The 12,409-nt window shown below is 43.5% G+C and overlaps 1 protein-coding gene across 2 annotated transcripts; it reads left to right on the top strand.

Annotated features, from left to right (window-relative positions):
• The first annotated feature begins 530 nt into the window (after nucleotides 1-530).
• Nucleotides 531-12,351, top strand: LOC105920958 (caspase recruitment domain family, member 9). Of its 2 annotated transcripts, none has more exons than XM_036144774.1 (14): nucleotides 531-588; nucleotides 1,703-1,825; nucleotides 1,966-2,035; nucleotides 3,576-3,713; nucleotides 3,791-3,909; nucleotides 4,805-5,011; nucleotides 5,081-5,164; nucleotides 7,720-7,965; nucleotides 8,911-9,036; nucleotides 9,121-9,309; nucleotides 9,377-9,443; nucleotides 11,353-11,483; nucleotides 11,716-11,774; nucleotides 11,853-12,351. In XM_036144774.1, exons 2-14 carry the CDS (start codon nucleotides 1,712-1,714, stop codon nucleotides 11,944-11,946), a joined length of 1,644 nt encoding a protein of 547 aa, XP_036000667.1. In that variant the 5' UTR covers nucleotides 531-588; nucleotides 1,703-1,711; the 3' UTR covers nucleotides 11,947-12,351. The 2 variants fall into 2 exon arrangements, with proteins under 2 accessions (XP_036000667.1, XP_036000666.1); XM_036144773.1 differs by having other exon boundaries at nucleotides 9,374-9,443.
• The last annotated feature ends 58 nt before the right edge of the window (nucleotides 12,352-12,409 follow it).

The raw sequence follows: 12,409 nt of genomic DNA, 5'->3' as shown, positions 1-12,409 counted from the left end.
AAGAAAGTCATCATGTAAGTCAGGGGTGTCAAACTCATTTCTATATGGGGCCACTTTGGCATCATGAAGTCATTAAAAGGGCCGGTTGCACGTATATAGACGATACTTTTCATTTCATAATTTCATTCTAGTTCACATAGAAGTATAAAAAATGCACAGTAACATAAAAGTAGCAACCTCAGGCCAAGTTTATACACTTTATCTGCAAAAAAAGTTGATATTGGGGTGAGTTACACTTACAGGAGGCACAGTTTTAGCCACTTTATACACTTTAAAAGGATATATGCCTCTACTTTATGACATGATATGCCTTTTTTTTGGCTCTTGAGGGCCGGATAATTTACCTTGACGGGCCGGACTCGGCCCGCGGGCCTTGAGTTTGACACCTGTGATGTAAGTATTATAATAAACTCTTTCCAAAGGCCTCAAGCTTCCGTGTGCTGTGATTGGAGGATTCTGTGAATTTAAACCAATCACGTTGCTCTCAGGCAGAGATGGGCGGAGCCTCACAGAGAAAAGTAACAGCAACATGATCTCTGTCAGAAGCCAAGAGTCACAGAGACGGAGAGCTGTGCTGCACCTCAGCAGGTAACTGATGGACCGTCTGAGCCTACTTCAGAGTATACATAGAGTACACTCTGGGTGTACTCTATGTATACTCTGGGTTTACTCTATGCATACTTAAGGTGTAATCTGGGTGTACTTTATGTATAATCTGGGGGTACTCTATGCGTACTTAGGGTGTAATCTGGGTGTACCATGTATGATAGTGTTCTGTGTATAATGATAGTATTCTGTGTATAATGCTAGTACTCTGTGTATAATGCTAGTACTCTGTGTCTAATGATAGTACTCTGTGTCTAATGCTAGTACTCTGTCTCTAATGCTAGTACTCTGTGTATAATGATAGTACTCTGTGTATAGTGATAGTACTCTGTGTATAATGATAGTATTCTGTGTATAATGCTAGTACTCTGTGTATAATGCTAGTACTCTGTGTCTAATGATAGTACTCTGTGTCTAATGCTAGTACTCTGTCTCTAATGCTAGTACTCTGTGTATAATGATAGTACTCTGTGTATAGTGATAGTACTCTGTGTATAATGATAGTATTCTGTGTATAAAATGCTAGTACTCTGTGTATAATGCTAGTACTCTGTGTATAATGATAGTATTCTGTGTATAAAATGCTAGTACTCTGTGTATAATGCTAGTATTCTGTGTATAATGCTAATACTCTATGTCTAATGCTAGTACTCTGTGTATAATGATAGTACTCTGTGTATAATGCTAGTACTCTGTGTATAATGCTAGTACTCTGTGTCTAATGCTAGTACTCTGTGTCTAATGCTAGTACTCTGTGTATAATGATAGTATTCTGTGTATAATGCTAGTACTCTTTGTATCAATCTAGTATTCTGTGTCTAATGCTTGTACTCTGTGTATAATGATAGTATTCTGTGTATAATACTAGTACTCTGTGTCTAATGCTTGTACTCTGTGCATAATGCTAGTACTCTGTGTATAGTGCTAGTACTCTGTGTATAATGATAGTATTCTGTGTATAATACTAGTACTCTGTGTATAATGATAGTATTCTGTGTATAATACTAGTACACTGTGTATAATGCTAGTACTCTGTGTATAATGCTAGTACTCTGTGTCTAATGCTGGTACTCTGTGGTGGTGGTACTTTGACTAGGACAGCAGGATGGAGGGGGTGAGTGAGGATGACCTCTGCTGGCTGCAGCTCGATGACTTCAGGATGTTGCTGATTAAGAACATCGACGCGTCCAGAATCACTCCTTACCTCCGCCAGTGTCAGGTACTCCTCCTGATCTCCTCTCGGAACCCCCCCCCCCCCCCCCCCAACCTGTGCCTGCGCTCTGTCTCGTCTGCTTTGGGTTCTTCATCTTCGGCGGCTCTGCCAGGCGATGATGGACGTTTTTCTGTCGTTGCTGACAGGTGATCAGCGCCGAGGATGAGGAGCAGCTCTTCAGTGACCCCAACCTGGTCCTCCGGAGGAGAAAAGTTGGTATGTGTGAAACAAACTCCTGATGCAGCTCCTGTTGCAGAACCTTTTAAAGCATCTTTTGTTCTAAACCTAAACCTGATTGGGTCACAGAGCGTGAGGATGCTGAGAGCAGGCTGACGGGTCCAGAACCTTATGTAACGCCACATGTTCGACCATCGTCAGTAAATGTCAGATGATCGTACACCAACCAGATGATCCCGGTTACTTCACTAATTTGTTTCATTGTCATGAGGGGATGAATGTGGAAGTTGTGAAAGTATAACTCACCGCTCTTATGTAACTCCACTCGCACGGCAGAAGCCGCTTCCTGGTTTACTTTCACTTCTTCTCCGTCTCCTGGACATTAAACCCGGCTCACCAGCAGGACCTGTGGATCCTGGAGCTTTCCACTGTGTGACGTAGCGACAGGGTTTCAGGAGCTGGTCTGGCGCTGTTTCTTCCTCTGAATGCCGTTGAGGGGACCGCCGGTGTTGTGCAGCGAGCTCAAGAGTCAGACACGACGGTGTTGCACCACCGAGTCGGAGAAAAGGGAACTTTCCTCATTTCAAGGATATTACAGAAAACAAGCCAGACTTCTATTAACCCGCCTTTATTGTGTTTAAATTAATCTGCCTTTATTGTGTTTAAATTAATCCGCCTTTATCGTGTGTTAAGCTTATATCTAATATCTAATCTTGAAGCTTAGATATTCACATAGATTTCATGGGTACCGTAAAACCACAACATGGAAGCAATAAAAACTACAGATGACAGAAGTTAAAGGAGATCCCTTTTTAAGGTTTTATTTTTGGCCGTGTTTGGGCTCGTCGCTAAGAAAAATTATCCTCAATTCGTTGTCTGGAGTCAATAAATACGTCAAGATCTAGGGATGAAGCTTCAATAAGAGCAGCAGGTCCATTCATGTTAAACCAAGGTGCTGTTAAAAACATGAAATCAATGTTTTAATCCATATTACGAATTAGGCAAGGCAAGGCAAGGCAAATTTATTTATATAGCACAATTCAGTACAGAGACAATGCAAAGTGCTTTACATGATTAAAATATAGGAATAAAAGTAAGTAGGGATAGAATGTAGAAACAAAAAAAGAATATTTAAAAACAGTAAAACAGTTTAACTTGAACATTCGAAGGCAATAAAAAGAAGGTCTTGTTCTAAAAGCCGACATCCAACCAAACCACTCTAAGAGTTGGACCCACTGATTCCGACAGGGCGAGCCTTTAGGTCGGATATATGATATAATTCACGGCATTGGCTTGTTTGGCGCGACCTTTTTCAGTAGATCTGGAGGTTACAGTAACAGGAAGTGAAAACTGGAACGAGCTCCGGGTCCAGGTCCAGTGAAGCGTGCTCTGCTCAAAGCAGAACTGCGGTGTCGGTGACTTGGCAGAAGATGGTCCGTGTAAAATGTTGGTTGAGCTGAAGCCCTTTGCTGTAAATCGATGTCTCCTGGCCCAGAGACAACAGGCGGACTACATGAAATCACATTTCTGAGGTTTCAAAGACTCCAAACTATTCAGTCAGCTTTGGTCTGTGTTGCAGGAGCTCTGCTGGACATGCTGCAGAGGACCGGCATGAAAGGCTACACCGCCTTCCTGGAGAGCCTGGAGCTGGACTACCCTCAGCTGTACAGCCGCATCACAGGGAAGGAGCCCAACAAGACCTTCAGCATCCTCATCGGTTGGTCATATGTTCAGAATGTGTTCGTCAGGCCGGATCGGGTCCGCTCCCTGACGCCTCCGTTCTGTCTTGTTCAGACACAGCGGGGGAATCGGGTCTGACCCAGTTCCTGATGTCCGAGCTGAGCCGTCTGCAGAGGGTGCTGCAGGACGAGAGGAGGAGACGCCAGCAGGCCTGCTCCGTCGCCAAGGAACAGGTCGGCGTGGCAACCGGCTCGCTAAGAACCAACCGAAGATTGGGGGCATTACATAGACATAATATAAGAGTAGACGCGTCATTGGGCGGGTTCTGCCTATGCTGCGATGCGTCAGAGCGTCCGCCATCTTAAATGTGGCAAATCTGCAGTTACTCAGTCACTTAAACAGTATCAGAGGGACTTTAATCTCTGAATATACTTTGTATTCGTAGTATTTATTTTTTGTAATATTACAAGTTTATTTTCGTTTCCTTTAGCTTCATTCTCCTGAATTTAGATTATTCTAAAATAATCTAACCTGGCCCTATTACTCCAGGAGTGAAATAATTCTGCAAACTGTGATTATTCTGGAAATGTTCCCCCTTAATTCTCATAATATGACGTTTTTATCATAACATTATCACTTTTGTGTTTGTTTGTTTATTTTTACTTTATTGACCTAGGACTTTCTTTTCTCATATTAGTCATTTTAGGTCTTTAATACTCCCCCAAAAAGTCTGTTCCTAAAGGTTCACATGTGACACGGTTTTATGAAATAATGAAGACCACAATGTTTAGATTTAACAAATTGATCCTTATATTCATAACACACACACACACACACACAAATATATATATATATATATATATATATATATATATATATATATATATATATATATATATATATATATATATATATATATATATATGTGTGTGTGTGTGTGTGTGTGTGTATTTATTGCAGCACAGGAATGAGGCATCTTCTCTGATCCACGTTCACAATAACAGAACTCAACTTTTTTCTGACACATACAATATGGCGGTGACGTTTACGTGCGAACCTGCGCCCTCTGACGCGTCTACGTATGTGATGTCTGTGGGGCATTAAACACGCTTTCTGTGCGCTCCTCAGGAGGCGTGGACCCGCCAGCAGAAGCTGAAGGACCGGGAGCTGAAGAAGCTGACGGAGCGCGTGCAGAAGCTGCGGGAGGAGCGGGAGAAGCTGAACGAGGAGCTGAAGCAGCTGCGAGACCACAACTACAGCCTGATGGCCGACATCAACACCTTGAACCAGGAGAAGAGCAACGCCCTGCTGGCCAACAGGGACCTGCAGATAGAGGTCAGCTGACCCCTGATCTTAGCCCAGACGCAGCTAAACCCACAGCTGACCTCTGACCTCTGTGTGCAGGTGGAGCGTCTGAAGCACACGGTCTTGCGAGCTGAGAGCGAGACTCGACTGCTGAGACGACGGACCATGAGGCCACTGCAGCAGGTACCGATGCATCTAATGCAGCTTAGCTGAGGGATGATGGAGAGCTAAACAATTCACTGTAGTTTCACAGGTTTAGCATTAAAACACGGCTCCTTGTGCAAGAACAACAAAGCAAAGCATCATGTCTTACCAAACTGCAGCTAACGTCTGCTGGGATGGTTTCCCATGGCATGACCAGAGTAAACTGGTACATGTTCTGGGACCGTCTGTGGAAAAAAAATGGTGAGTTCTGGATGAAATCCATCAAATATTTCTCCAAAAAACTGAAGTTGTTCCTGGGACCAAGTTTCAGATGTTTGAACACATCCATCATTTATACCTGCTAATCCATGCAGGGTCCTGGGTCCCTGTTTCCAGAGGTGAGGTCCACCATAGACACACGGGACAAACAGCTATGCACACACTCACACCTGATTTAGAGAGACCAGTTAACCTGACAGTCACATCTTTGGTCTGTGGGAGGAAGCGGGAGAACCTGGAGGGAGCTAAAGCATGAACAGGGAGAACATGCAGACTGACGAGACTCATGTGGGGCCCGTTCACCTAACGGCCCGTCTCGTTTCACCCGGTCGAGGATTTGGCACAAAGAGAAAAAGGCAGTGAATTCAGAGGCAAAAACAACAGTTAAACATATATTTATTACAATTTGGAATTCCAAAGTGGGAGACTCTTACAAATTTATCACAGGATCGGATACCTTAAGTTCTTTGCCTGTGTCTGAAGCATGTCTCAAAACTTACACGTCGTTCCTCCCTTTTTAAATCTTACATAGTCCAAGCGGGGGCTGGACCAACTTGAGACATTCAGACTGCTGAAAACATCTGTTTCCTAACCTTTGACCTTTAAATGTAATCTATCTCCTAGCTTGGTTCCTGGGAGTTGGCTAAAACAATATACACCCTCATGCAACCATTTTTTAACAGCGTTATCTGCTCACAAGACTGTCATATGGCCTTGGTGCATCCTGTTCCTGGTACAGGCTTACTGAAGTTTGAATGCACCCTTTCTTTTTAAACACATCCATTTATTTATGTTACTGGGTTAAAGTTAACATCTGTATTACTTTAAGCTACACTATTATATATATATATATATATATATATATATATATATATATATATATATATATATATATATATATATATATATATATATATATACATGATTATATTTCCATAACAAGACCCAGGACCTTCTTGCTTCAACGCAACAGTGCTACTCACTCATCCACTGCGCAGCCCATGTTTGAACACAGAATGGCAATATTTAATGGCGTTAAGAGACTACCGTTGTCTGACTCGCCTTAGTCCAGACAGCAGGAGAAATGAACTCTGGCTGGAGGCTACATGGATCTAGAGGGCAGGGCAGGAATCACGGTCGAGATCAGTCCAAGATCGTGTCCAGCGATGACCAGGCTAACAGGGAATCCAGAAACTTGATCAGAACCGTTGATCCACACTAAACACTCGACAGTAACTCACACTGAGGCTTAAAGACAGTCTGGCAGCTCCTGACTCCGAGGAGCAGGTATTTATAGGAAGGTTTCCATGAGGTGGGCTGTGCTTATCCGTCATCTCCCTCAAAGGATTGTGGGATACCTAAAGACTTCTTAGCGCCGGTAAGGGACGTTGTGAGGTTCCTAGGCTAAACTAGCGGTGGGAGGAAGCATTCAGGCTTTTCTTCCTCCTTCCTTCCTCACTGGCTGCACTATTCAGACAGCGACAGGTGACCGCTGACACGCTTCCACTTTGGCTAAAGAGTCCTGTCTCTATAAAGGTATCCAGATGGAGGCCAGGTTATCTCAGCCCTGGTTCTAGAGGCCCACTGTTCTGTATGTTTTTAGGTGTTTCCCTGCTGCCTGATTTAAATAAACACACCTCGGGTCTTTTGCAGCCTCTAGCAGGTTTTCCTGTCCTGGATTTATCTCCCTCCATCTTCTCGTGAGAAGTAGCATGATGCTGCTACCACCATGTTTCACCACACGGACGATGTGTTCAGGCTCATGAACAACGTCAGATTTTTGACACACGTAGTTTTTACAACATAAAACGAAATGTTCAGTTTTTGGTCCGATCAGGGCAGCTCACCTTCTGTGATGATCTGTGGATGCCTCACAATCAAAAAGTTGAAGGTTCAATTCCAGCTTCCCCGCACCACAAGTCACTGTGCCCCTGGGCAAGGCACCTAATCCCAGGTTGCCTACTGACCTGCTAACTGATGACTGAATGTGTATTTGTGAGCGTGACAGGGTGAATGTACCTACAGGATAAAGGACAGATTCTTCCACCTGAGCTGTGCACCTGTGCAGCTCCTCCAGTTACTCACAGCATGGCTGTTTATTGAGATAGGAAACTGTTAATCAGTTTTTTATATTATAAAATATTGGGTAATTTCTTTTATTTATTTTTAATTTATTTTATTGCTAAAATGGTTAATTTAATTTCTGACATTTAAGAGTTTTCTTCTAAAAAAAAAACAATAATTTAAAGTCTTATTTGCTGTTGATTTACATCCTAAAACTGCAGCTCATATTAACATGCGAGCACATCTTTCAGAGCCGGAACCTGACTCTGCCCTCAGACGCCTTCCTCCAACCCAACGTCCAGGAGGAGCAGAAGGAGAAGCTGACACAGGAGAAGCAGGAGGAGGCGCAGGAGGAGAAAAAGCCGGAGAAGAAGGAGGAAACCCAGAAGGAGGGGCAGCAGCGGCTTGGCTGTCGAGCTACTCCGCAGATGAACCTCCTCACAACGGTGTTCAGACTGAGGAGGGAGCTCCACAAAGCTGAGGAGCAGAGAGCCAAGGTGAGGAGCAGGAGGAGGTCAGCGTGGAGGAGGTCCACAGGAGCTGGATTCTCTGTGCCTCTCCGGGCTGTTTCTGCTAAAACCTGCAGAAAAGCTGGATTTTTCAGCAGCAACACGTTGTGTTCAGGCACATTTTCAGTTTCAGGAAGTTTGACTGGTGATGCATTCAGGTCTCAGTTACTTTCAAATAGGGCTGGGCGGTATAGAAAAAAAGGCGTATCGATGAAATAGAAATCATATTGATTGATATCGATAATTAACAACAAATTCAAAACATATATTTTACTTGCAGCCCTGACCATTTTATTCTGTTGCTTAGCGACCTATATTTAAATAAATATCACAAAAACACTGAATTGAAATTTTGTTCAACCAACTTTTTACCAAAACTGCAAGTTTTAAAAAAAGAAAAAAGAACGTGTGCTCTTTGAACTCAGTGAAGGGGGCGGAGCTTAGTTCCTGGGTCTGTGTTGTGATTGGCTGGGAAGGTGTAATGATGTAATATTAACTTACATGGTTAAAATGCAAAAAGAAAGGAAAACTCTTATTCTGTTGAACTTTTTAATTACCTTTTTTCTATCGATCGATAAATATCGTTATTGAATTATTGTCCAGCTCTACTTTCAAAGCTTTCTATTGTAATGCAACTTAAATTTAATGAATTTTAGCCTTCTTCACAATAAATCAGCCCAGGGGCAAATTTAATTGTACAACCTTGTAAGCAAGATGCGTTCAGGGAACCGTTGGGATGCTTTCAGGTACATCTGGACTTTTTGTTGCATTTATATCCAGGTGTAATGTTAAAATGTTTGGCAGGTGTGAACTTGAGGCAAGCGCAGATTTTCAATATTTTGGTGGCTGGTGCATTCAGGGACACATGCAAATGTCGTTTTTTTCTCCATTTGTGATGCATTCAGACAGACGAGTCCGTTTGTTTGTTTTCAGAGCGTGGAGGAGAAGGAGGAGCTGACTCTGCGCTGCTCTCAGCTGAAAGGAGACGTCAAGATGTACCGGCAGCAGAACAAGCAAACTGTGCGGCAGCTGGAGGAGGTGATGAGAGAGCGGGACAAGGTGAGGAGGAGGAGGAGCAGGATGAAGGGGAGTGGAGGAGGAGGTGGAGGAGGAGGATGTGACTAACTGGGGTTGCTGGTTCAGGCCCTGCTGTCACAGACGCAGCAGCAGGACGAGGCACGAATGCACCTTCAGGAGAAGGATCAGTACAGGGAGCGCGTCAGGCAGCTCACAGAGAAGTCCGACAAGCTGGAGCTCCTGCTGCTGAGGTCGCAGGGGGAGGAGCTCCAGCTGAGGACACGCCTCCGCAGGATGACCTTCAACTCTCAACAGGTGAGGAGGCGAAAAGCAGCGTAGCTCTGGTAATGATGATGTCCTGATGAAAACGTTTCCTCAGCAGTTTCAGAGGAGTGTGAGCAGCGAGGAAGAGGAGGAGGAAGAGGAGCCCAACAACAGCGCCGCTAAAGGTCAGAGACCAATTATTTACATGACGCGTGTTTGTGGGATGGAGATGATGGGTCATAACTCTACGGCTGGTTCTGACAATCACTGTGAAGTTTAGATGTTGAGAAGATAGGCAGCCACTGGGGGCAGTGTGGAGCCGACAGGGAGAACTTAATTAACATCAAGTTAAGTTTATTTGTATGGCACCTTTTTTCAGCAGCAAGGCAGATCAAAGTGAATTACATCTTGAATAAACGTAAAAAAAAAAAAGCACATGGAAACAGGCCCTGGTTGTGAGGCCAGTAATAAACATTAAACATTATATCCGGTGAAAACTTCAATAAACATCAATATGTCAGTCAGTGTTCCTGTTATTACGACTGAAAGCAGCGCTGAACTGGAGGTTTTCAGTCTGAATTAAAGGAACTCAGAGTTTCTGGTGATTTGCAGTTTTCTGGAAGTTTGTTCCAGATCAGTGAAGCATAGGAACTAAATGCTGCTTCTCCATGTCTGGTTCTGGTTCTGCAGAGTAGATCAGAAACAGAACAAGTGGTCTGGAGGGTTGATACAACAACAATAACAGGTCTTTATTTTGGTGCTAAGCCATTCAGTGATTTATAAACTAACAGAAATATTTTAAAGTCTATTCTCTGAGCAACAGGGAGCCAGTGGAAGGACTTTAAAGAAGCAATACGTGACATTTCACCACTAGCTGTTGAGCACCGTCTGCAGACCAAAACGACATGTGACAAGTCTCTCTCTAACTCCAAGATCTAATTATCCGCTTCAGTTTACGTTTTTTGTCAAAAAGAGAATGCCCTGAACGTACGTGAGGATCAGGGTGGGCAGCTCAGAGCCCGCCGTGCTGCATTAAACTACGCTAACGGTGTTAGCTGGGCTACCTGCTACTCGCCTCACAAAACAGTAACACCTGGCCCATTGCTGGTCTAACTCCAACGATTTACACACGTCTCATAATTGTAGAATTACAATTAATCTTAATTTTTTGTGTCCTGTCCAGCAGTGTGTCTTTCAGAACTGTCTTAATGCCCAACAGATTTTACTTTCACAAGTGGAGCCTCATGCCTATATGCAAAAATAAGATATTATTTCAAGTCCAATGGAAACAGAAACGAGAAGTTAGGAGAGTAACACATGAGACTAAATGCAAAAAGGTAGAAAAGGTGACAAAAATAGAGAGGAAATGGAGAGAGCAATATAACATCCTCTGAGTCTGCTTCTACTCCTGCAAAGAGATATATAAAGAACAGCAGAACCAACTGATAAAGTATTACAGGTACAAACAACCAACACCTTGATACCATCACTGAAGAATATACAGGATTAATTAATATGACATGTAGAAAGTGACAGCTGAAGATAATAACAGGTTTATGGATAGAAGTTCCTGGATCCACCTGTAGGTGTTGGTGAGAGTGAACTGGTGTCTGTGAGGTTTATCCATGTGAAAAATGCTCCATAGTGGTTGTGAGGAGTCAAAGCAACAAGTAGCAACTCAGAGATTCGTACAAAACTGGAGACACGCTGGTATCGGTTCTCAGCTCGGTTCTAAACGGAAGAGGCTTTTTGGATGAGAGGTAAAAACGTCTTCAGGAACCCAGAGATGTTTGGTGGCCTTCTTCATGAGCAGTTGGAAGTGCAGAGTCCAATGATTAGAGACCAGGACCAAGGATGAAGACCCTGTTTGTATTTGGTTAATAAAAGTTGCTGGAGGCTAGAATAGATGTTTATGAATATTTATGCATAAATCATTACAGAATAAAATAAAAACCTGTGCAATAACAGCAGGGAAGCAGTGATGGTTATAAAGTCATATTTGTGTATTTATTCCTCCTTGAAGGACCTCTAATCATCTAGAGGACCTGACGTTGAGTTGCTCTCTGTGACGCGTTCTGTTCTGCTGTCCTTCAGCGAGCAGTGAGGAGGTTCCCAGCGGGACTTCAGGGGAGAACGAGGAGGTGCCAGCTCAGCCGCAGGAGCAAGGTTCTCCTGTAGGAGGCGCCAGAGAGATGGAGCATAGAGCTAACAATGCTGCATCATGGGTAATGTTCCACACCAGTACCACACATGCATTTAGAAAAACAGCAGACAGTCGGACCAAATGTTGGTAGAAAGAGACGCCAAGGTGACCCGAGGAGGTTTAGGAACAGAACCGATCAGGAGGTTCAGAAGTGAGGTGCAGTTTTACTCTACTGCATTGCTTTCAGTGAGTAAATGGAGTTTAAATGCATTTAAACTCAAATAAAGGAGATTCTCCGTCTCTTCTCTCTGCAGGACGAGGGGACCGACGGCTTTCTCGCCTCTTTAAGTCGTCCAAACTTCTTCTACCGCAGGTGAGCATCACCTTGTTCTCATTTCACAAACCTGCAGGGACCGCCTTCCTCAGACTTGTGTTGTTTCCACGACAACAGGAAACGAGCCCTGAGGTCAAAGTTCACCAACGGAGAGTCAGCAGCCTGTAACCTGGAGGACAGCAGCTGCAGCGAGATCACCGAATCAGACTGAGAGAATGTTTTAGCTGCAGGTTCTGAGCTCCGCCGAGGGAACCGGAGCTCCAGTGGCCAACGTCCCAGAAGTCTTTGCTCCGGTTCAGATATAGAGAACCTCAGGTTTAGCAGCAGATTTGGTTTGATCAGACGGTTCCCTAAACACGCATCTTCTGTTTTCTGCTCTGAATTTTTTTTAGATTTCTGCTTCGTTTACTGCTGCTGATTCTTTTTCTGTTTGAACAATGTTTCATTTCCTTTCTATCAGATAAATAAAGTTTTTTTTCCTAAGAAAAAACTGAACCTCTTCATTAAACTAGCAGATCAGAACCTTCTCTGGGGGTTTAAATGACATGTTTAGGGAAATGTACAAGTTGACTGTAACAGAAAATGATGCTAAAGCCAGTTAATAAGAAATAAACAGTTCCATCAGTTAAAGTTGTAAAAAGACCGTGTTTCTTAAAGTGCAAACAAACTGAACT

Source organism: Fundulus heteroclitus, chromosome 12, assembly GCF_011125445.2.
Source record: "Fundulus heteroclitus isolate FHET01 chromosome 12, MU-UCD_Fhet_4.1, whole genome shotgun sequence".
Classification (NCBI taxonomy): Eukaryota; Metazoa; Chordata; class Actinopteri; order Cyprinodontiformes; family Fundulidae; genus Fundulus; species Fundulus heteroclitus.
The sequence above is the reverse complement of the archived record's forward strand: the minus strand, read 5'-3'. Positions and strand labels throughout refer to the sequence as shown.